Source organism: Pelodiscus sinensis, chromosome 30 (assembly GCF_049634645.1).
Source record: "Pelodiscus sinensis isolate JC-2024 chromosome 30, ASM4963464v1, whole genome shotgun sequence".
Lineage (NCBI taxonomy): Eukaryota > Metazoa > Chordata > Testudines > Trionychidae > Pelodiscus > Pelodiscus sinensis.
The window spans coordinates 14,699,567-14,720,438 of record NC_134740.1 but is presented as its reverse complement, the minus strand read 5'-3'; the positions used below and the strand labels follow the sequence as shown (position 1 = coordinate 14,720,438).

The window sequence follows — 20,872 nt, the reverse complement described above, 5'->3', positions numbered from 1 at the left end:
GGGATCGTGAATGGAGGTTGTGGGTGCACCATCTTCTAGCTAGTCAGTCAGGGGATTTGTTTTGGGGGCCCCCTACACCCTGAACGGTGTCCTCACGCCAGGGAGGAAGGGTTTGGGGATTTTATAACCTGCTGCATCCCTGTGGAGGGATCTCCCGCCTTCTCCCGCTTGTGAGTCCTGCGGGCTGTGCCGAACCCCACCAGCCCCACTGCTCCACCGCTGCAGAGAGGAATGTTGTGGTCATAGGTCAAGCGCCCCAACCAAGTACACGGACCCACGGGACACTGACCTTACATTGGCTACATCAAGGCACGTGATTGGAGCAAGTCACCGGTGTCACATTACCGAATTGGAGGGAAGCAGCCAGATCGCTGCTGCACCCCTAAGTGGGGGTGTTGGCACCAGAAATTGGTATGAAAGGGAGCCATGTGGGGTATTGAATGGGAGCTTGTTGTTTGCTGATCCTGTGTACACTGTTTATGTGAGTGTATAATGTCTGTGTGTGTAGGTAGGAATCTGTAATCTGTGTGGAAACTGAATATTTCTCTGAATGTGGTTAAGCATGGCTATGGACAGGCTGAGTAGCCAGGCCCTGTAGGACAATGGCACTCGATGGGCCAAGGACACACCCAAAGAATGGGGGCTGTCACCTGAGAGCAGCCAGCAGGGAACACAGAGATTGGCCTCTGACCAGGTGACCTGCTGCATACCAGAAGAGGCCAGGAAGGAGTATAAAGAGGCCATGTGGTCGATGCCATTTTGTTCTCAGCTCAGCACTTCATCCCAGAGGCAGCATTGCAGGGATTGAAGAGCCCGGAAGACCTGTGAACCCATCCTGATCGTAGGATGTGCAACAAGAACTTCTAAACCAGCAGCTGTAACATCTCTGCTAGAGCCTGCATCGAGAACTGGGAGATTCGGTGCATGTAACGTACTGTACTTTAATAACCTTACTCTCAGGAACATCCCCCATAACCAGGGGTGATCAGTCTCTATTGTCTCTCCTCTTTCTCTTTGAACTATCCCTATAAAAACTCCTCTCCTTGCCCCAAGAAAACTGTTCTGATACCTGGACTTAAACTGCATCAGTTCCATTGAGACGTCTTCATCTCCTGTCTGATCGTGCTGGGGGCTCTGTCCTGCTTCTCTCCTGCCCTCTGGACCCCCGGCTACCATCATCATCTGGGAACCCCGATCAGTGCAAGCTCCGTGGAGTGGTGAGGTCTCTCTCTCTCTCTCTCTCTCTCTCTCTCTCTCTCTCAACTATCTCTCTAAGCATAGCCTCCTGACCCTGCCCTGTGTAAACTGTTATATGGTTACCTAATATTTGTAATCAGCTTCAATTTAGATTTAATATTGTAACTGTTTGATATCTATTCACTACTCAGAAATAAATCACTTTCATTGTTAAGCTGGTTGCTTCTCTCTCTTTCTTTCTCTTTTGCTCACTCTTCCTTAAGGGGTGTTGTTTTGGCTTCCCCATTCGCTCTGCAACAACGCTTCTTGTACCCAAGCAAAAGATCCCTGGAGTGCCCAAAATCCTGTGGGGTTTGCTCATCGTGTGGTTTACCTGTGAATGACTGTGGTGTGACAGTGGGGATAGGGGGTGCTGAACCTGGGGGCTCATGAGGATGGCAGCTTAAAGTGCTGTTTAATCCAGCCCACGGAGTCCAAAGGCACATGAGGGTGCAGTGTGGCATTGCTGTGAAACCCAGCCAGCTGAGTCCAGGGACATATGAGGGGGTCAGCTTGTGAGTGCTGAGTAACCAGTCCTCTCAGACGTGCTCTGTTAGTGGGGGTGAGTGTCTGTGCGTGTTGCTAAGGTGGGAAGAACCCGTCCTGAGGAACCTAGTTCCTGCAGGAGAGCTCCAGTGGGAGGGGGAATTGGCAGCAGGGAGAATTCAGCTCCATATGAGAGCCCAAGTAAGCACCAACAGCACCCTGATAGAACTGTCAACCTCCCCCCAGTCCCATAAGGGTAACCCTGATAAATGAGCATACCCCAGAGTACTGGGCAAATCTGGTAACACTGTGTGCCTGAGAGGGGATTGTCTGTGAATCCACCAGAGGGGCCAGAGATGACTCAGGGAGTAAGGGAATTGCAGGAGGAGTTGGTTGTGGCTCAGCAGGGCAAGGCTGCTGCAGAGCCAGGGAAGGGTGAACTGCTGCTTAAGGAAGCCCATAGGGAGGAGAGTCCTGGCAGTGCTTGTAGCAAGCAGTTTGCTGTGACTGAGGGAGGTGACAGGACCTTGCTGGGAGAAGGCATTCAGGAGAAAGCTCTGCCTGTAAACGGCAGCAGTTTGGTGTGTGAGGCACTTGTTTTGGTGCCTGAGGGACAGAACTTGTCTGTTAGCAGTGACTCCACTGACTTGGGTTCAGGGAAACCCAGTGTGGATGGTGTTGGAGAGGTCTCAGAGGGACTGAGGGTTGTTCCAGATGAGGCAGGAACATCCAGAGAACTGGAGGAGGCTGCTAATCCAGTGACTGTGGGTGACCAGTTTGCTGGGAAGTCAGTGTGTGTGGGACAGGATTGTTCCCAGGTGAAGGAGGAGAGTGGGAAGTTAGTGTCTCAGATTCAGGGGAAGGGCTGTGTAGCCAAGTATGCAGAGCAGAACAGCTGTGTGGTCACTCTCCCTAGGATGCAGGAGATGGCAGTTAAGCTCCCATCTCTGGACACAGTGGACACTCATACTCAATCAGGGAGGTTGATACCTGGTTCCATGTGGAAACAGAGGTTGGAGAGGGACAGAGGAGAGACTTGGGAGTCTACAGCTCACTGCTGTTACCCCACTGAGTGGGGGAAGGGGGAGGATTCCAGGGCCATTGTGAGCCAGGGAGTCACGCCCAGCCAGCCCTTTGTCTTGGTCAGGCCAGAGGTTTCAGGCCTGGAGCCCAGAGGACAAGGGGGAGGGGCAGGACTTGCTTTGGCCAAGAAGATTTGCAGTTTAAACCTGAAGGGCCAAAACTGCAATGGTGTGGGGCCAGAGAAGGGGCATGATGGAGAATTTCAGTATACACCTGGTATAGGATTGTTCTTGTTACTGACGTTAATTCCTGTAACCAATGGATTATTGTTGCAGAGAATTGTAACGGTATACAGGGTGCATGAGCTTATGAAAATACCATGTAATCTGTCTGGAGATGTACCAAACGACAGACGGTATGTAAGGGGACATTGTGATGTTGCTATTTCGTGGTTAACACTTGTAACAGGTCTTGGAACTTCTTACAGGACAAAAAGGGTTCCAGCCAGAAGGTCCAGTGTAAGAAGGGAAACTGAGGCACACCACCATTTTGTTGGGGGAGGCCTGTGATGCCCTCAGTGATGTTACTGGCATCACTTCCTGCATCAATTTTGCGTTGGGGGTGTCACGTTGCTGAATTGGAGGGAAGCAGCCAGATCGCTGCTGCACCCCTAGGTGGGGGTGTTGGCCCCAGAAATTGGTATGGGGGGAGCCATGTGGGGTATTGAATGGGAGATTATTGTTTGTTGATCTTATGTACGCTATTTATGTGAGTGTATAATGTCTATGTGTGTGGGTAGGAATCTGTAATCTGTGTGGAAGCTGAATATTTCTGTGAATGTGGTTCAGCATTTCTATGGACAGGCTGAGTAGTGAAGCCCTGTGGGACAATGGCCCTTGATGGTCCAAAGTAACACCTAAAGCAAGAGGGCGGAGACCCAAGAGCTGCCAGCAGAGAGAGGCTGAGGACCAGGTGTTACCAGATTTGCCCAATACTCTGGGGTATGCTCATTTATCAGGGTTACCCTTATGGGACTGGGGGAAGGTTGACAGTTCTATCAGGGTGCTGTTGGTGCTTACTTGGGCTCTCATATGGAGCTGAATTCTCCCTGCTGCCAATTCCCCCTCCCACTGGAGCTCTCCTGCAGGAACTAGGTTCCTCAGGATGGGGTTCTTCCCACCTTGGCAACACACACAGACACTCACCCCCACTAACAGAGCACGTCTGAGAGGACTGGGTACTCAGCACTCACAAGCTGACCCCCTCATATGTCCCTGGACTCAGCTGGCTGGGTTTCACAGCAATGCCACACTGCACCCTCATGTGCCTTTGGACTCCGTGAGCTGGATTAAACAGCACTTTAAGCTGCCATCCTCATAAGCCCCCAGGTTCAGCACCCCCTATCCCCACTTTCACCCCACAGTCATTCACAGGTAAACCACATGATGAGCAAACCCCACAGGATTTTGGGCACTCCAGGGATCTTTTGCTTGGGTACAAGAAGCGTTGTTGCAGAGCGAATGGGGAAGCCAAAACAACCCCCCTTAAGGAAGAGTGAGCAAAAGAGAAAGAAAGAGAGAGAAGCAACCAGCTTAACAATGAAAGTGATTTATTTCTGAGTAGTGAATAGATCTCAAACAGTTACAATATTAAATCTAACAATTACAATATTAAATCTAAATTGAAGCTGATTACAAATGTTAGGTAACCATAGAACAGTTTACACAGGGCAGGGTCAGGAGGCTATGCTTAGAGATAGTTGAGAGAGAGAGAGAGAGACACCTCACCACTCCACGGAGCTTGCACTGATCGGGGTTCCCAGATGATGATGGTAGCCGGGGGTCAAGAGGGCAGGAGAGAAGCAGGACAGAGCCCCCAGCACGATCAGACAGGAGATGAAGACGTCTCAATGGAACTGATGCAGTTTAAGTCCAGGTATCAGAGCAGTTTTCTTGGGACAAGGAGAGGAGTTTTATAGGGATAGTTCAAAGAGAAAGAGGAGAGACAATAGAGACTGATCACCCCTGGTTATGGGTGATGTTCCTTGAACGAGCTCACAATGCAACTAGGCAGTTTCAGTATTTTAGGTGTCAATAGGATCGTTACTAGAATTGGTCTGATAATGACTAATTTGGGTGTGAGCAGGCCTAGGTTCATTAGCATCTGGAGCAGGGATTTCCCATCAGGCCGTGCTTCTCTGCTTTCGGTGTCCCATAGTTCAGTGCGGTTCCTGCCTTGGAAGAGCTGCTCTCCATTCTGTATGCTAATGAGATGTCCCTCTGTTCCATCTTTAATGCAAATGAGGCTGGGGTGTTTCCTTAATTGTATCACCCTTGTCTGAAGCAGTTTAGGTGTGTCTTCCCCGGCCTTGTCATTGCTTTGTCTTTGATTCTAGCAGAGGCCTGAGGGAGGGGAATGGTTTTCCATGAGTGTCACTCCCTGACTCCCCAAGAGCACAAGGCTGACAGGCGACCATGTTCTGGTTCCCCAAGAATCACAGAGCTGGTGGGTAACACAGGTGACCTGCTGCATACCAGAAGAGGCCAGGAAGGGGGTATAAATAGGCCATGTGAGTGATGCCATTTTGTTCTCAGCTCAGCACTTCATCCCAGAGGCAGCACTGCAGGGATTGAAGAGCCCGGAGGACCTGTGAACCCATCCTGATCGTAGGATGTGCAATAAGAACTTTTAAACCAGCAGCTGCAACATCTCTGCTAGAGCCTGCACCGAGAACTGGGAGATTCGGTGCATGTAACGTACTGTACTTTAATAACCTTACTCTCAGGCTTTTCTTTCCTGTAATAATAAACCTTTAGCTATATATTATAAAGGATTGGCCCAGCGTGATTTGTGGGTAAGGTCCAGAGGGTAAATTGACCAGGGATCTGTGGCTGGTTTCTTGGAACCGGACAGGACTTGTTTGGGGTAGGTGGGATTGGGTGCTAGGACCCCCCACCTGTGTATAGGCCTGGGGCCATCTGGGGCACGGATATTGCTGGGGTGTCAGAGGGGTTTTGCTCGGGAGGCTTCAGGCAGGCAGCTGAAGCGCTCTGTGGGACTGGTTTGTGGCCTGTTTGGAGAGGTTGCCAGTCGGGGGCTGTAAGGAGCCCCGGATTTGAGCAATTCGCCCTGAGCGGACGCCCTCAGCTGTGCCCAGACACGGCCCGGTCCGTCACAGCCCTGCTCCTGAGGGCAGCCTTGTGGGGCTGTGCAGAGAGAGGGGCCTGCCCGTGGGGAAAGCGACCAAGGCCCAGCTGATTGCCTGGCTGGAAGAGAGTGACCCATCCAGGGGCCTGGATCCTGTCCCAGCGGGGAGCAGCCAGACGCCGCCGGAGAGCATCTCAGGCTCTCAGACCGGAGGGAGGACTGGAGCCCACCAGAGGGTTGCGGTGCCCACCAGGCCACGCGCCGCCAGCCGCGGTTCATCCAGGGCGGGTCCATCCCGGCAGAGCTGCCTGTGAGCTGCACCAGATCCCCCAGCGGGCCGGCTGCAACAGCTCCCCCCTTGCTGGATCAGGAGGCCACAGGGGGTTCAAGCAGCTGGAGGATCTGCAGCCGGGCGACTACGAACGGGTCAAACAGGCCCTGCTGCACAAGTCCGGGCTGAGCCCTGAGACGTACAGGAAGAGGTTCCAGGGGGTGCAGAAAGGGCCACGGGAGACCTGTGTGGACCTGGCCTCCCGCCTGGCGCAATCCTGCCGCAAGTGGGTGTGCGGGGCCGGGTCCCAGAGCGCAGAGGAGCTGCTAAGCTGATGATGCTGGAGCAGTGCTATGGAGCGTGCCTGCCCAGCCTGAGGCCAGAGGACCCCCAGGAGGCCGGGAGGCTGGTGGACGAGTTCACGGAGAGCCGGTCCGGGTGTGAACGGGAGTCCTGGGGAGAACGGGAATCGCGCAGGGACCGGTTCTCCGCTGAGCGACGGAGGAAATCACCTACAGGGCGAACCCAAGAGACTGGGGCCAGCCATCCACGCCCCAGAGAGACAGGCAGGGCCCAGACGGAACCGGCCCAAAGTGACCTGCAGGCAAAGGGGCCACAAGAGGGCTCAGTGCCCCAGGCACCAGGGCAGGTCCCATGACCCGAGACTTTCCGGGGTAACTGGCTGGGGCTGGGGAAGGGCAGACTGCCCCGGGGCAGGGGCCGGCAGGCAAACCTCAGCTCAGAGCGGGGGGAAGGCTTCTCATGCCGACCCCTCCCAGAGACCTGATGCTCCGGAGGCAGGTGTCTCCGTGTACCGGGTGGGGGCAGGGCGGCCCCTGCGGAGCGAGAGCCTCGTGCTCCTGGAGGTGGACAGCAGGGAGGTGACGGGTTTCTGGGACACGGGGGCAGAGGTGACGCTGGCCCGGCCCGAGGTCGTAGCCCCAGACCACATGGAGCCCAGCACTCAGCTGACCCTGAGGGGCATAGACGGGTCCCCGTTTAAGGTGCCTGTAGCCCGGGTGCATCTGAAATGGAGGCCAAGGGGGGCCCCAGGGAAGTGGGGGGCACTGGCACTTGCCCACGGACGTGCTGATGGGGGGTGACCTAGAGCAGTGGCCAGATGGACCCCACAGGGCCCTGGTCACCACCAGAGCCAGTGAGGGGCTGGTGACCCTGACCCAGGGGAGGGCTCCCTGCAGGGGGCGCAGGGCCCCATCCCAGCAGACACGGAGCCCGGCCGAGCTGGGACTCTGGACCCAAGTGGGGAGTGGGGGAACAGGTCCCCGTCCCTGCCCCAGCCACTGAATTCCAGGCTGAGGTGCAGGCAGACCCCTCCTTGCGGACCCTGTGGGATCGGGCCGACCTGGGCGCAGCTCAGCCCCTGGTGGGAGGCTGCCAGGAGAGGTTCCTGTGGAGGGGGGATTCCTGTACCGGGAATGGCTTTCCCCCGGGAAGGTAGGGGAGTGGGGGCTCCAGCGGCAGCTGGTGGTTCCCCAAAGGTATTGCCGCAAGCTGCTGTACCTGGCCCATGACATCCCGTTCTCGGGACACCAGGGGATCCGGCGCACCCGGCTGAGGCTGCTCCAACACTTCTACTGGCCGGGGATGTTTGCAGCTGTCCAGCGGTACTGCCGGTCCTGCGACTCCTGCCAACGAGTGGGGAAGGCCCAAGACAGGAAGAAAGCTGCATTGAGACCCCTGCCCATCATAGAGGAGCCTTTCCAGAAGGTGGCGATGGATATTGTGGGGCCCTTCAACAGAGCGAGCCGGACAGGGAAGAAATACATCCTGGTGGTGGTGGACTTTGCCACACGCTACCCTGAGGCCGTGGCCCTGCCCTCCATCGAGGCAGACACGGTGGCAGACGCACTGCTGACCATTTTCAGCAGGGTGGGGTTTCCCCAGGAGGTTCTCATGGACCAGGGGTCCAACTTCATGTCGGCCCTGCTCCGGTGCTTGTGGGAGAAGAGTGGGGTGCAACACACCTGGGCCTCGGCGTATCACCCCCAGACCAACGGGTTGGTGGAGAGGTTCAATGGGACTCTGAAGCAGATGCTAAGGACTTTTATGCACAGGGTTATAATCTCTCCCCTGTGTAAGGGGGCTGGGGGGGCACAGGGAGCACTGGGGTGTGTGAGGGGAGGTGGGGGATGGGTTATAACCTCTCCCCTGGGTGAGGGGGGCTGGGGGGCACAGGGAGCACTGGGGTGTCTGAGGGGAGGTGGGGGGATGGGTTATAACCTCTCCCCTGTGTAAGGGGGGCTGGGGAGCACAGGGAGCACTGGGGTGTCTCAGGGGAGGTGGGGGGATGGGTTATAACCTCTCCCCTGTGTGAGGGGGCTGGGGGGCACAGGGAGCACTGGGGTGTCTGAGGGGAGGTGGGGGATGGGTTATAACCTCTCCCCTGTGTAAGGGGGCTGGGGAGCACAGGGAGCACTGGGGTGTCTGAGGGGAGGTGGGGGGATGGGTTATAACCTCTCCTCTGTGTAAGGGGGGCTGGGGGGCACAGGGAGCACTGGGGTGTGTGAGGGAGGGTGGGGGATGGGTTATAACCTCTCCCCTGTGTAAGGGGGCTGGGGAGCACAGGGAGCACTGGGGTGTCTGAGGGGAGGTGGGGGGATGGGTTATAACCTCTCCTCTGTGTAAGGGGGGCTGGGGGGCACAGGGAGCACTGGGGTGTCTGAGGGGAGGTGGGGGATGGGTTATAACCTCTCCCCTGTGTAAGGGGAGCTGGGGGGGGCACAGGGAGCACTGGGGTGTCTGAGGGGAGGTGGGGGGATGGGTTATAACCTCTCCTCTGTGTAAGGGGGGCTGGGGGGCACAGGGAGCACTGGGGTGTCTCATGGGAAGTGGGGGATGTGGGAGGCTGGGGGGGGGCAACCCAGAGGAACAGGGGATCTCCGGGGGTTGCTCATGAGGTTTCTGGAGATGTGGGGTCGATCCGGGGTCTCTGTGTGAGGTTTGAGGGCTTACAGCGATGGACCCCCAGGCTTGGGCAGGAAGTGGCCATGTCTCTGAGCACTTTGCCTGGTTTAACCCTCTCAGTGGATCCTCCAGACACATCCCCCCCTGGGTTCCTGTGGCAGACGCGCCGCCGGGTGCCAATGGGTCTCATGCTGTGGGAGGGGAGGGCACTTGGGAGGCCCTGGCCCTGAGCCCCGACCCCCTTCCCTCTGGGGCCCTCCCCCCCCCCCCGCCCCACACACACAAATTCGCCCTCGTGCTGCGTGCGCAGGGAAGGGTTTTATTGGCAGGAGCCGCGAGAAAATTCAGCAAAGCGGCAGCTTCCCCCGGGCTCAGCAGAGCCAGCGGCTGTCGAGCAGGCTGGGGGGCTGGGGACCCCGGCTCAGGACAGGTACTGCGGGTCTAAGTGCACCGGCAGGTTCTGGGTACAGGCCACGCGGACGCGGGTGTTGCGGCCAGAGGCCCGGTACCGGCACCGCCCTGGGCGGGAGCCCGGCACCTCGCGACAGATGGTGACCGGGAACCTTCTCAGGCTGTCGCGCAGGTTCCTGAAGACGGGCCTCCCGCCGCGGCCGCACACGGCCCGGAGCTGGCCGGAGGGCGCGTGGATGAAGGTGTTGGTGGGTTTGCAGCTGCGACGGGTCAGGCCCCGGCGCGCCATCAGGATATCGCAGTAGTTCCGGTTGCCGGGGACTCTGGACTTGGGGAAGTCGATGTGGCGGTTCACAAAGTCCTGGTAGCTGGCCCCTTCGCTGGGCTGGGCCAGGCAGGCGGCCAGCAGGGCCAGCGGCAGGAGGAGCCAGGGCCGGGGTCCTCTCGTGGCCATGGCGGGTGGGTCACTGGATCCTCCTGTAAGGAGATGGAGGGAGATGGATGGAGACAGGACGGGGCGGGATCTGCCTCCTGCATGGACCCTCCTGGCTCCAAACCTCCTGCTATCCAGAGGCAATTTGCCCTGATTTGTAATATAATCCCACCTCCTGCCTCCCTGTAATTTAATCCCACCTCCTGCCCCCTGTAATTTAATCCCACCTCCTGCCCCCTGTAATTTAATCTCACCTCCTGCCCCCTGTAATTTAATCCCACCTCCTGCCTCCCTGTAATTTAATCTCACCTCCTGCCCCCTGTAATTTAATCTCACCTCCTGCCCCCTGTAATTTAATCTCACCTCCTGCCTCCCTGTAATTTAATCCCACCTCCTGCCCCCTGTAATTTAATCCCACCTCCTGCCTCCCTGTAATTTAATCTCACCTCCTGCCCCCTGTAATTTAATCTCACCTCCTGCCTCCCTGTAATTTAATCCCACCTCCTGCCCCCTGTAATTTAATCCCACCTCCTGCCCCCTGTAATTTAATCCCACCTCCTGCCCCCTGTAATTTAATCTCACCTCCTGCCCCCTGTAATTTAATCCCACCTCCTGCCCCCTGTAATTTAATCCCACCTCCTGCCCCCTGTAATTTAATCTCACCTCCTGCCCCCTGTAATTTAATCCCACCTCCTGCCCCCTGTAATTTAATCCCACCTCCTGCCCCCTGTAATATAATCTGCCAGCTGCCCCCTGTAATTTAATCTCACCTCCTGCCTCCCTGTAATTTAATCCCACCTCCTGCCTCCCTGTAATTTAATCTCACCTCCTGCCTCCCTGTAATTTAATCCCACCTCCTGCCCCCTGTAATATAATCTCACCTCCTGCCCCCTGTAATTTAATCTCACCTCCTGCCTCCCTGTAATTTAATCCCACCTCCTGCCTCCCTGTAATTTAATCTCACCTCCTGCCCCCTGTAATTTAATCCCACCTCCTGCCCCCTGTAATATAATCTGCCAGCTGCCCCCCTCAGCTCCTCCACAGCCCGTGGTCCCGTCCCGACGGAGCGCCAGGGTCTCATGCCTGCCAGCCCGCCCTGCCCCACACAAGGCGGAGTCATTATTCTATTCACAAGGCAGGTGACTATCCTTGGGAAGACGTGAACCCCATGGCACAAGGCGCTACACAGAGCCCCAGGGAACCTTCTATTCCCTGCTGCTCTCCTCGTGGTCCTGGAATCCTGGCTCCCCGTCCCCCTCAGCTCTACCCACTAGCTCACGCTGCCTGCCAGACGCCACCCCATGCAAAGTTCTCCTCCGGTGTGCAGGCTCCCCTGCGACTCACCCGCGTCCTGTTCCTTCGCTGGCGTTGGTGGCACGGATCCCAGCCTCTGTGGAGCCAGACCTCGCCCCATGCTCCTGGGAGCAGGTTTTATAGAGCCCGGCCAGGCGTGGCGGGCGAGGCGTGGGAGGGGAAATCCAGGAAGCCAGCAGAACTGGGTCAGCCGCTCTTCCCAGTCTCCTCTGATGCCAAGCTGCGGCCCAGCAGGTTGGGCCTGGCCGGGGAGCCGGCAGGACACGGGCTCCCCCGGCACAGAGAATCATAGACCACTAGGACTGGAAGGGACCTCGAGAGTCATCGAGTCCAGTCCCCTGCCCTCACGGCAGGACCCAGCCTCATCTAGACCCTCCCTGATAGACGTTTATCCAACCTGCTCTTCAATGTCTCCAGAGACGGGGATTCCACAACCTCCCTGGGCAATTCATTCCAGTGTTTGACCACCCTGACAGGCAGGAAGTTTTTCCTAATGTCCAGCCTAAACCTCCTTTAAGCCCATTGCTGCTTGTTCTATCCTCAGAGGCCAAGATGAACAAGTTTTCTCCCTCCTCCTTGTGACACCCTTTTAGATACCTGAAAACCACTTCATGTCCCCCCTCAGTCTTCTCTTTTCTAAACTAAACAAACCCAGTTCCTTCAGCCTTCCCTCATAGCTCATGTTCTCTAGACCTTTCATCATTCTCATTGCTCTTCTCTGGACCCTCTCCAATTTCTCCACATCTTTCCTGAAATGCGATGCCCAGAACTGGACACAATCCTCCAACTGAGGCCTAACCAGCGCAGAGCAGAGCGGGAGAACGACTCCTCGTGTCTTGCTCACAACACACCTGTTCATGCCGCCCAGAATCATGGTTACTTTTTTTGCAACAGCATCACACGTCTGACTCATATTCCCACATCTCAGGGCGCGCCCAGGAATGGCAGAGTAGTGTGGGTAGCAGTGGCAGGCACACACTTCACCCCTGGGGAACTGCCTCGGTGCCAGCCTGCCAGGACCCTGGGAACTTCCCGAGGCCGGCGGCCTGGTCCGACATCCAGGCCTCCTTGTCTCCACTGCTGGTTTGGCCTGTGCTAGCCCTGCTCTTGCGGTGTCGTGTGTGTACGCCGAGGGCACCCCCCCGACCCCGTCCAAATCCTGGAAACTCGCAGTTCTCCTGTGCCCCTCACGCCCGACCCACAGCCCCCTGCCAGCCCAGCCCTGCCCCCCCCTTCCCCACAGCCTCATCTGTCCCTTTGCAAAGGAGTCCCAGAATTCCGTTGGCTTTCCGGCCGGCCGCTGCCCCCTGCACCGAAGCTTTCCCGGACCGACCCACCGCCAGCCCAAAGTCGCTCTGTACGTGTGCGGGGGAGGAAACGTGCGCAGGTACCCGCCCCACGTTCCGCCTGCCCTCCCCCTGCCCCCTCCCCTTCTGTGAGCTCCCTTGGCCCCCCAGGCAGTCAGCTTTGGACTTCTCCATCGTGAGCCTCCTGAACAAGCCACCCTTTGAGACCTTGCTCCCCCTGCCTCGAAACCAGCTCCTGCCCCCGGGAGCAGACCGAGCACAGATGCAGGTAGGAGCTGGCTGTGGGGCTCAGGCCTGGCTTGAACTGGATCAGGGTTCAGACGTGGGGCGGGTGCAGACTCCCTCTAGCTCCCCGGCCCACCCAGCCTGCTGCAGACAGCGGCGGCTCGTCAGGAGGAACTGCAGACACTTCCTTCTCCTCTGAACAGCAGGGATTCCAGGGGAGGAGATGGCAACGCCCTTCACCAGGAACATGGAGGCCCTGGACGCAAGTGGAAAATGGGGCGTCTATAGCCCCTGGGCGGTTTTGAAGCTGCTGGTCACAGCCCATCTACCCCAGGGGCTGCCGGAACTGGAACAGAGGAGAGGGGCGGGTTGCCTGGAGCTCAGATGCAGACTTGAACTCCTAGCCCCCGTTCCACAAGGACAGCCCGCTGGCCACGGAGCAGTGAAGCCACATCCTGGCATGTTAACAGGCAGCAGCTTTCAAACCAACCAAAGGCAGTCTTTCTTCATGGAGCACACGGTCAACCTGTGGAACTCCTCGCCAGAGGACATTGTGAAGGCCAGGACTTTAACGGGGTTCAAAAAAGAGCTAGATCGATTCATGGAGGTTGGGTCCGTCAATGGCTGTTAGCCAGGGTGGGCAGGGATGGGGTCCTGGCCTGTTTGTCAGGGGCGGGATCACTAGGTGATCCCCTGTTCTGTTCCCTCCCCTCTGGGCACCGGGCACTGGCCACTGTGGGCCGACAGGACCCTGGGCTGAACGGGCCTTTGCTCGGACCCAGCCTGGCCGTTCACAGGCACGATCAAGGCGCCTGCACATTAGGAAAGCTCTAATCTACGAGCTCCATCAGGTACAGAACCTGCTCCCCTGCGTGCCACGCCTCCCTAGGCGCGCCTGCCCCCTGTGTAATTCCATTCGTGCCCGTCTCCGTGTGGGAGCGACTGGCAGCGGCGGCAGGGCCGTGGCCGGTTGTTTGCAGGAGCAGCCTCGGCAGGAAGGGCAGGAGGAAAGGCCAAGCGGGGCAGGGCAGGTGGGGCTGCCTGGAGCACCGGCAACCTGGGGCCACCTTTCCTTGTTCTCCGTGACTGCCTGAGTCCCTGGCGTCGGGCGGGGACGTGGGACCCGAACGGGGCCCAGAACTCTGGGGTTTGTCCCGCAGAAGCTCTAAGGGGCTGGGACGGGGCGGCCCCGAGGGACGTGGGGTGGGGTGGGTCAGACGTCACATGGGACACTGTCCTCCTCCAGCAATTGCCCCAGGAACCTCCCTGCACCGTGCTGGGGAACCCCCATAGTTAGTGCTTTTGGCCACGCTAGGGGCTCGGACTCTGCTGCGCCGTTCAGTGCTGCTCTGGTACACGATGGCACCTTGCCCGCGGAGGAGACAGACGGGTACTCCGTGGCTTCGTGCCCAAAAAGGAGCTGGGGGTGGAGTGGTGAACTCCGTGTGGTGAGGCGCCAGCACAGAGCCGACGTCGAGACTACAGTCCCCCTTGGACGGAGGAACGGAAACCAAGGGCTTGGGAGTTGCAAACGAAGCACTGTTTTACAAGCCTCCCCCTTCACTTGCATCCTCGCACCGAGCGCGTTTTCGGAAGAGCTATTTTCCCCAAAAAGCGTTCTGGACGGGGTGCTTTAGAAACCCCCTTTTGTGAAAGATCCCCCGGAGCCCGATGTGTTCAGGGGAACGGGGTCTTTGGAAAAAGGGTGCGTGTCTCTCCGGACGCGCCTTGTCCACAACGCTTTCCCCCCCGACAATATCTCGTCTGAAAAAGCGCTCGGCCGCGGGTCTGCAAATGAAGCGGGAGATTTGTAACTCAGCGCTTCACGTGCAGTTTCGAAATCCTTCATTTCCATTCCTCCGTCCAAAGGGGACGGGTCCGGGCGTGGCCTGAGGAGAACAACGGGCTTCCCTCCGCACGGGCGAGGTGATAAAAGTCTCCTGGAGCTGCCTCCATTTCGTCTTCGCTCCTGCCCTCAGCTCCCCAAGCGCCTTTGCTAAGGACAGGGGCCCGGACGGATTCGCTGACCCACCTGACACAGGACGCGCCCCAGAGACTTTTAAACTGGCTCTCGTCCCATCTTGGCTAAGGGCCTGCCCCAGGAAGTTGGGGATTGCTGTGTGTGGTGCCCTCTAACAGCTGGGATTTGTCCTTCCCAGACACGGCGTGCGGTCCGCCTGCCTCTTCGTGACCAAACCAGCGCACTGTCCTTGCTCACAGTGGCCCCCGGGCTGGTTGCTTTCCCTCCAGAGCCCTCCTTCCCGCAGGTTTTATGCAGCGCGGGGCGCACAGAGAAGGGCCGGCAGGGCCCAGAGTTCGAACTGCTGATGGGAAACCCTGAGACACAGGAACCAGAACACGGGGGCTGTTGGGGAGAGTCCAGATTTATTCAGAATTCACAGCTCCAGCAGCGTGGGACCAGGGGCTGCTGCTTAACTCAAGGGCAAAGTCTGGGATGGACCTTAGCTTGGAGCACCCAAGAAATGACATGGGGCAGCAGAGGATGGGTGGGGAAGGGGCGGCTATACTGTATAATGGGCACTAGGGGGCAGCAGAGGGTGGGTGGGGAAGGGGCGGCTATACTGTATAATGGGCACTAGGGGGCAGCAGAGGGTGGGCGGGGAAGGGGCGGCTATACTGTATAATGGGCACTAGGGGGCAGCAGAGGGTGGGTTGGGGAGGGGCGGCTATACTGTATAATGGGCACTAGGGGGCAGCAGAGGGTGGGGTGGGGAAGGGGCGGCTATACTGTATAATGGGCACTAGGGGGCAGCAGAGGGTGGGTGGGGAAGGGGCGGCTATACTGTATAATGGGCACTAGGGGGCAGCAGAGGGTGGGGGGAAGGGGCGGCTATACTGTATAATGGGCACTAGGGGGCAGCAGAGGGTGGGCGGGGAAGGGGCGGCTATACTGTATAATGGGCACTAGGGGGCAGCAGAGGGTGGGTTGGGGAGGGGCGGCTATACTGTATAATGGGCACTAGGGGGCAGCAGAGGGTGGGGTGGGGAAGGGTCGGCTATACTGTATAATGGGCACTAGGGGGCAGCAGAGGGTGGGGAGGGGAAGGGGCGGCTATACTGTATAATGGGCACTAGGGGGCAGCAGAGGGTGGGTTGGGGAGGGGCGGCTATACTGTATAATGGGCACTAGGGGGCAGCAGAGGGTGGGTTGGGGAGGGGCGGCTATACTGTATAATGGGCACTAGGGGGCAGCAGAGGGTGGGGTGGGGAAGGGGCGGCTATACTGTATAATGGGCACTAGGGGGCAGCAGAGGGTGGGTGGGGAAGGGGCGGCTATACTGTATAATGGGCACTAGGGGGCAGCAGAGGGTGGGTGGGGAAGGGGCGGCTATACTGTATAATGGGCACTAGGGGGCAGCAGAGGGTGGGCGGGGAAGGGGCAGCTATACTGTATAATGGGCACTAGGGGGCAGCAGAGGGTGGGCGGGGAAGGGGCAGCTATACTGTATAATGGGCACTAGAGGGCAGCAGAGGGTGGGTGGGGAAGGGGCGGCTATACTGTATAATGGGCACTAGGGGGCAGCAGAGGGTGGGTTGGGAAGGGGCGGCTATACTGTATAATGGGCACTAGGGGGCAGCAGAGGGTGGGTGGGGGCAGCTATGTGGTATAATGGGCCCTAGGGGCAGAGGGTGGGGTGCCGCCCCCCTGTACTTGTGCCCCTGCTCAGAGGTAGGTGAGGCATCCCCGGTGGCCGGCTGGGGGGAGTGGACTAGGGTACCATCATGCCTTCAGGCTGCATGTGTTTGATGTAGAGCGCCGGGAGGCCCTTCCAGCAGGAGAGGACGATTTTCTGGTTGGTCCTGAGGCCGGTGTAGGAGAGGGTGAAGTGGTTGTAGATGCAGACGGTGATGTCGAAGGAGTTGTTGCTTTCGTAGCGGTAGGGCCCCTTCACCTTCCCGTCCGTGCTGCAGACGTTGTTGATCACCGCGGGGGGCGCGTTGATGAAGGTGTTGGTGTGGCGGCCGTACAGCGCCCGCCTCCACATCATCTTGGTGCAGTAGTCGTTGATGGTGGCGCTGTCAAAGCTGCGGGGATTGTCCACGTGGCGCTTGCGGAACAGGTCGTTCAGCGGGTTCCAGTTCTGCCCCGCGCTCAGGGCCAGGCCGGCGGCCAGCAGCAGCAGGAGGGGCAGCAGGGAGGCCGGGCGGGGGCCGTGCAGAGCCATGGCTGGGGCGGGCTGCGGGGGCACGAAGGGAAGAGGCATGGAGTCAGTGTGGGGCGGGCAAAGGGGGCAGGTGCTTAGGAGTCCCGGGATTCCACAGGGTGGGGCCACCAATGTTGTTGAAGGAGGCTGTGGGGGGGGGGGGAGCAGCATAGGGATTGAGGATAATCGGAAAATCAGGGCGCGCACACACAGACAGACACACACACAGAGACACCCCCCCCCTAAGAAGGAACTGCCTGACTCCTGCACCCCCAGCCCCGAGCCCCCCGCCCCAAATCCTGCACCCCCGGCCCCGAGCCCCCCGCCCCAAATCCTGCACCCCCGGCCCCGAGGCCCCCGCCCCGACTCCTGCGTCCCCGGCCTTGAAGCATGCTGCAACGCCAGGGAAACCTCCCCGTCACAAAACACGGGGTGGACAAGTGCGACGCGGTGAGACCTTTCTATGTGCTTCATGCTCCCGATTCTGGGGAGAGCCAGGACCCCCCCTTCCGCCCTCCCCGGCCCTGCCCCCACCCTTCTTCCCCCAAGCTCCCTGCAATGCACCTGGGGGACGAGGGAGGCAGGGGTCTGGCACCAGCAGCAGGAGTCGGTCTTCCTCACACGTTGGGGACTGGGGGGACCACAGCGAGCTAGGCCCACACTGCCCCACATTCCCCTGCCACTGCTGGTGAGTGTGTGTGTGTGGGGGGGGGGGTTGGATCAGGCCACACACACACACACACACACACACACACACACTCACATTCATGCACACACACACAGACACACACATACACTCACTTACCCACACATGCACACAGACACACACATGCACACAGACGCACTCACTCTCACACATGCACACGCACACGCTCACTCTCACTCACGCACATGCACACGCACACACACACACACTCACTCTCACTCTCACACACATGCACACGCACACACTCACACACACACAGACACTCTCACACATGCACACGCACACGCTCACTCTCTCACACACACGCACACGCACACAGACTCACTCGCGCACACACACACACTCACTCACACATGCACACAGACACACTCTCTCATACATGCACACGCACACAGACTCACTCACACACACATGCACACAGACTCACTCACACACATGCACACACTCACTCTCACTCACACACACTCATGCACACGCACACAGCCCCCCCCCCCACACACAGGGACACAAACACACAGCAGCCGGGGGTCACCTTTCCCCTGGGCCGTCTAGAGGCAAGTTTGGGCGTTTCCATGTCCCCTGGTCGCCCCTTCCCTCCCGTGGCTCCCCACCCCGCGGCAGAGCCAGCACCCAGACGTCCTGGCTCTGAGCCCCGCCGCCATAGCCACTAGCTCACGCTGCCTCCCTGCAAGGAGCCCTGGAGCGGCAGCCCCAGGCCAGCTCCCCCCTCCCGCCTGACGGGATCCCCTGCCCCTCACCGGAGTCCTTGCTTGGCTGCTGCGGGTGCGACGGGTCCTGGCCTCTGCAGCGCTGCGCCTGCCTCTGTTCCTCCTGGCCGCCGGCAGCGGGCCATATAGGGCCGGCCGGCCGGGGGAGGGGGTGGAGTGGGAGGGGATGCTAATCAGCAGCTGGGCAGGGCCGCACGCTTGGTATCTGGCAATTAGAAGCCGTGGCCCAGCAGGCAGGGCCGGCGCCAGTCCTGCCAGGGACGTGGGCTCCCCACAAAGCCGCCGGGTGTGTCGGGCCAGCCGGGGCAGGTGCAATCGCTGTGGGGGGGGGGCAGAGCCTTCGTCCGCCCGGCCAGGAGCAAGGGGCTCACGTTGCAGGGGGGAGCTCGAGGTGGGGAATTGGGGAAAACGATTTCCCAAGGCGGGCGGGGAAGCGCTGGGCCGGGTTCCCTGGGGAGGGGGTGGAGTCTCCGTCCCTAGAGGTGTTTACGTCCCGGCTGGACCACGCCCCGGCTGGGCTGGTTTAGTTGGGCTGGTCCTGCCTTGGGCAGGGGGCCGGACTCGGTGACTCCTGAGGTCTCTGCCCACCCTGAGGTTCTAGGATTCATCTCCCACACTCGTTTTCCTCCCCATCTCGCCCCTTTTAAGAGCCCCCAAGGGGGCGCCGGGTGGAACATCCCCTCCCCTCACGTACCCCTCAGTCAGTCCCAATTCCTCCCGCGCCTGTCGGGCTCCAGGGATTTCCGGTCCCGCGCTTCACTCGTTTACCAGGCATGAGCCAACCGCCGCCCTGGCGCGATGGCCGGGGGCCTGCGTGTTCGGGCCCGGTTCGGTCACCTCGCGTTGCACCTTTTCTGCTCCACCTTGATCGCCGGGTGGGACTGGGCGTTCGGCAAAGGGGTCACTCTTCACCGCGGGGGGATGGGTAGGCCCAGTTTTCCCGACACCTCAGCCAGCGTCCCTCCATCCTGACCCTCAGCCTCCTGCCAGGGGGATAAAGAAACTGGTTGGAAAGTGGGTGTCTAAATCCCTTTGAAAGTGGCAGACCGCGCACATGAACCCCTTGGGCTGCTGTGCTGTCATCAGCGGATGAACGCTCAGCCAGCACTGGTAGACCAGACCCCTCAGGAACTCGTGACCGCGATTGCCGGAGCTGGCATGTGACTCACCGGCCCGGCGAGAGGTGCAGCTGGAAGAGGAGTATCACAACACGGGGGCGAGCTGGCAACATGCATTTCCCCATCCTGGCATCTCCGGGCTGACCTGCTCTTCCGCTGCAGGAGAGGAGAGTTTCTCCGCAGGAAGGACTCCGCCCGTGGACGGCCCTGGGCCTCTCTCCTCTTTCCCAGAGCTCTTGGGATGGGGAGAACGAGCGTAGGAGCTACAGGGAAGGGCCAAAGGCCGGGGAGAGATTTGCAGCTGAGCTGTGTCCGTGGACCACGAGCGGTGGCTGGGATTTCCAGAGACAACGTGCTGGTGAGGATGTGGGTCTCGGCAAGGGAGGGAAGGTGGGGTGTGGAGAGAGACACTCAGAACAACGCACTGAGGGGGCCATACAACACACACACACCCATGAAACCAGCCCCAGAGACCGACGGGGCTCTCCGACTCCCCCGAGCGAGAGGCACAACACGCACACCACACAACAGGCCATGACGGAGAGGCAGGCAAGAGGCGCGTGTGTGCAACACACACTCGCACGTCACGAGACACAGGAGAGCCCCCCCACGCCTGGGATTCATGCGCACAGAACCCACAAACTCCTGTCACTCAAAACGTGACACACACAAGACAACGCTGCACATGTAACCCCCAAGGAGACGACCTAGATTCCCGGGGCTGTCGGCTGGCAGCTCAGGGGGAGGCGCACTGTCCCTGGTAGGGAGCGGGGAGCCAAGGCAAACTCAGCCGGCAACCAACAGGGAGCGAGATGCCCCTCCCGGGGAGTTAGGAGAGGGGAGAAGCCATTTGGGGGAGTGAGTCTGGCGCCAGCCAGGGCAAGGGGAGGGCTGGCAAGCCCCAGGCCCGCATGCAGGGTTCCCCGACAACTGGCCTCTAGGGACCCAAAAGCAAGATCCCTCTGCTGGGTTTTTCCTTTCTCCACTGCTGTTCCCAGTTTGTAGAGTTTGCTGGAAAACGCCCCCTGCCAGGCTCAGTTAGCCCCCAGCTCCCTCGGTGAGACCAGTCCCGCACGGCCAGCGCCGCTGTCGGCTAGGTCAGGGCTGCTGGGTGTGTTGGGTGCTGGGCTGGAGGAAGGGTTTGGGGATTTTATAACCTGCTGCATATTAAACCTGTGGAGGGATCTCCCGCCTTCTCCCGCTTGTGAGTCCTGCGGGCTGTGCCGAACCCCACCAGCCCCACTGCTCCACCGCTGCAGAGAGGAATGTTGTGGTCATAGGTCAAGCGCCCCAACCAAGTACACGGACCCACGGGACACTGACCTTACATTAGCTACATCAAGGCACGTGATTGGAGCAAGTCACGGGTGTCACAT

At 59.2% G+C, this 20,872-nt stretch overlaps 2 protein-coding genes across 3 annotated transcripts; both read right to left on the bottom strand.

Annotated features, from left to right (window-relative positions):
* Positions 1–9,393: 9,393 nt before the first annotated feature.
* On the bottom strand, positions 9,394–11,430 carry LOC142821044 (ribonuclease-like). Of its 2 annotated transcripts, none has more exons than XM_075911818.1 (2): positions 11,277–11,430; positions 9,394–9,976 (listed from the first exon to the last, which is right to left on the bottom strand). In XM_075911818.1, exons 1-2 carry the CDS (start codon positions 11,344–11,346, stop codon positions 9,510–9,512), a joined length of 537 nt encoding a protein of 178 aa, XP_075767933.1. In that variant the 5' UTR covers positions 11,347–11,430; the 3' UTR covers positions 9,394–9,509. The 2 variants fall into 2 exon arrangements, with proteins under 2 accessions (XP_075767933.1, XP_075767934.1); XM_075911819.1 differs by having other exon boundaries at positions 9,394–9,973; positions 11,277–11,420.
* A 3,714-nt stretch (positions 11,431–15,144) lies between these two features.
* On the bottom strand, positions 15,145–18,550 carry LOC142821045 (ribonuclease pancreatic-like). The gene is made up of 2 exons (XM_075911820.1): positions 18,409–18,550; positions 15,145–16,977 (listed from the first exon to the last, which is right to left on the bottom strand). Exon 2 carries the CDS (start codon positions 16,963–16,965, stop codon positions 16,510–16,512), a length of 456 nt encoding a protein of 151 aa, XP_075767935.1. The 5' UTR covers positions 16,966–16,977; positions 18,409–18,550; the 3' UTR covers positions 15,145–16,509.
* Between the last annotated feature and the right edge of the window lie 2,322 nt (positions 18,551–20,872).

Excerpts from the sequence above, each read along its gene's own strand:
- LOC142821045 (XM_075911820.1), bottom strand. The coding sequence starts at position 16,965 with ATGGCTCTGCACGGCCCCCGCCCGGCCTCCCTGCTGCCCCTCCTGCTG.
- LOC142821044 (XM_075911818.1), bottom strand. The coding sequence starts at position 11,346 with ATGGGGCGAGGTCTGGCTCCACAGAGGCTGGGATCCGTGCCACCAACG. Across the intron at positions 9,977-11,276 it reads AGCGAAGGAACAGGACGCGG|GAGGATCCAGTGACCCACCC; the intron begins GTGAGTCGCAGG and ends ATCTCCTTACAG.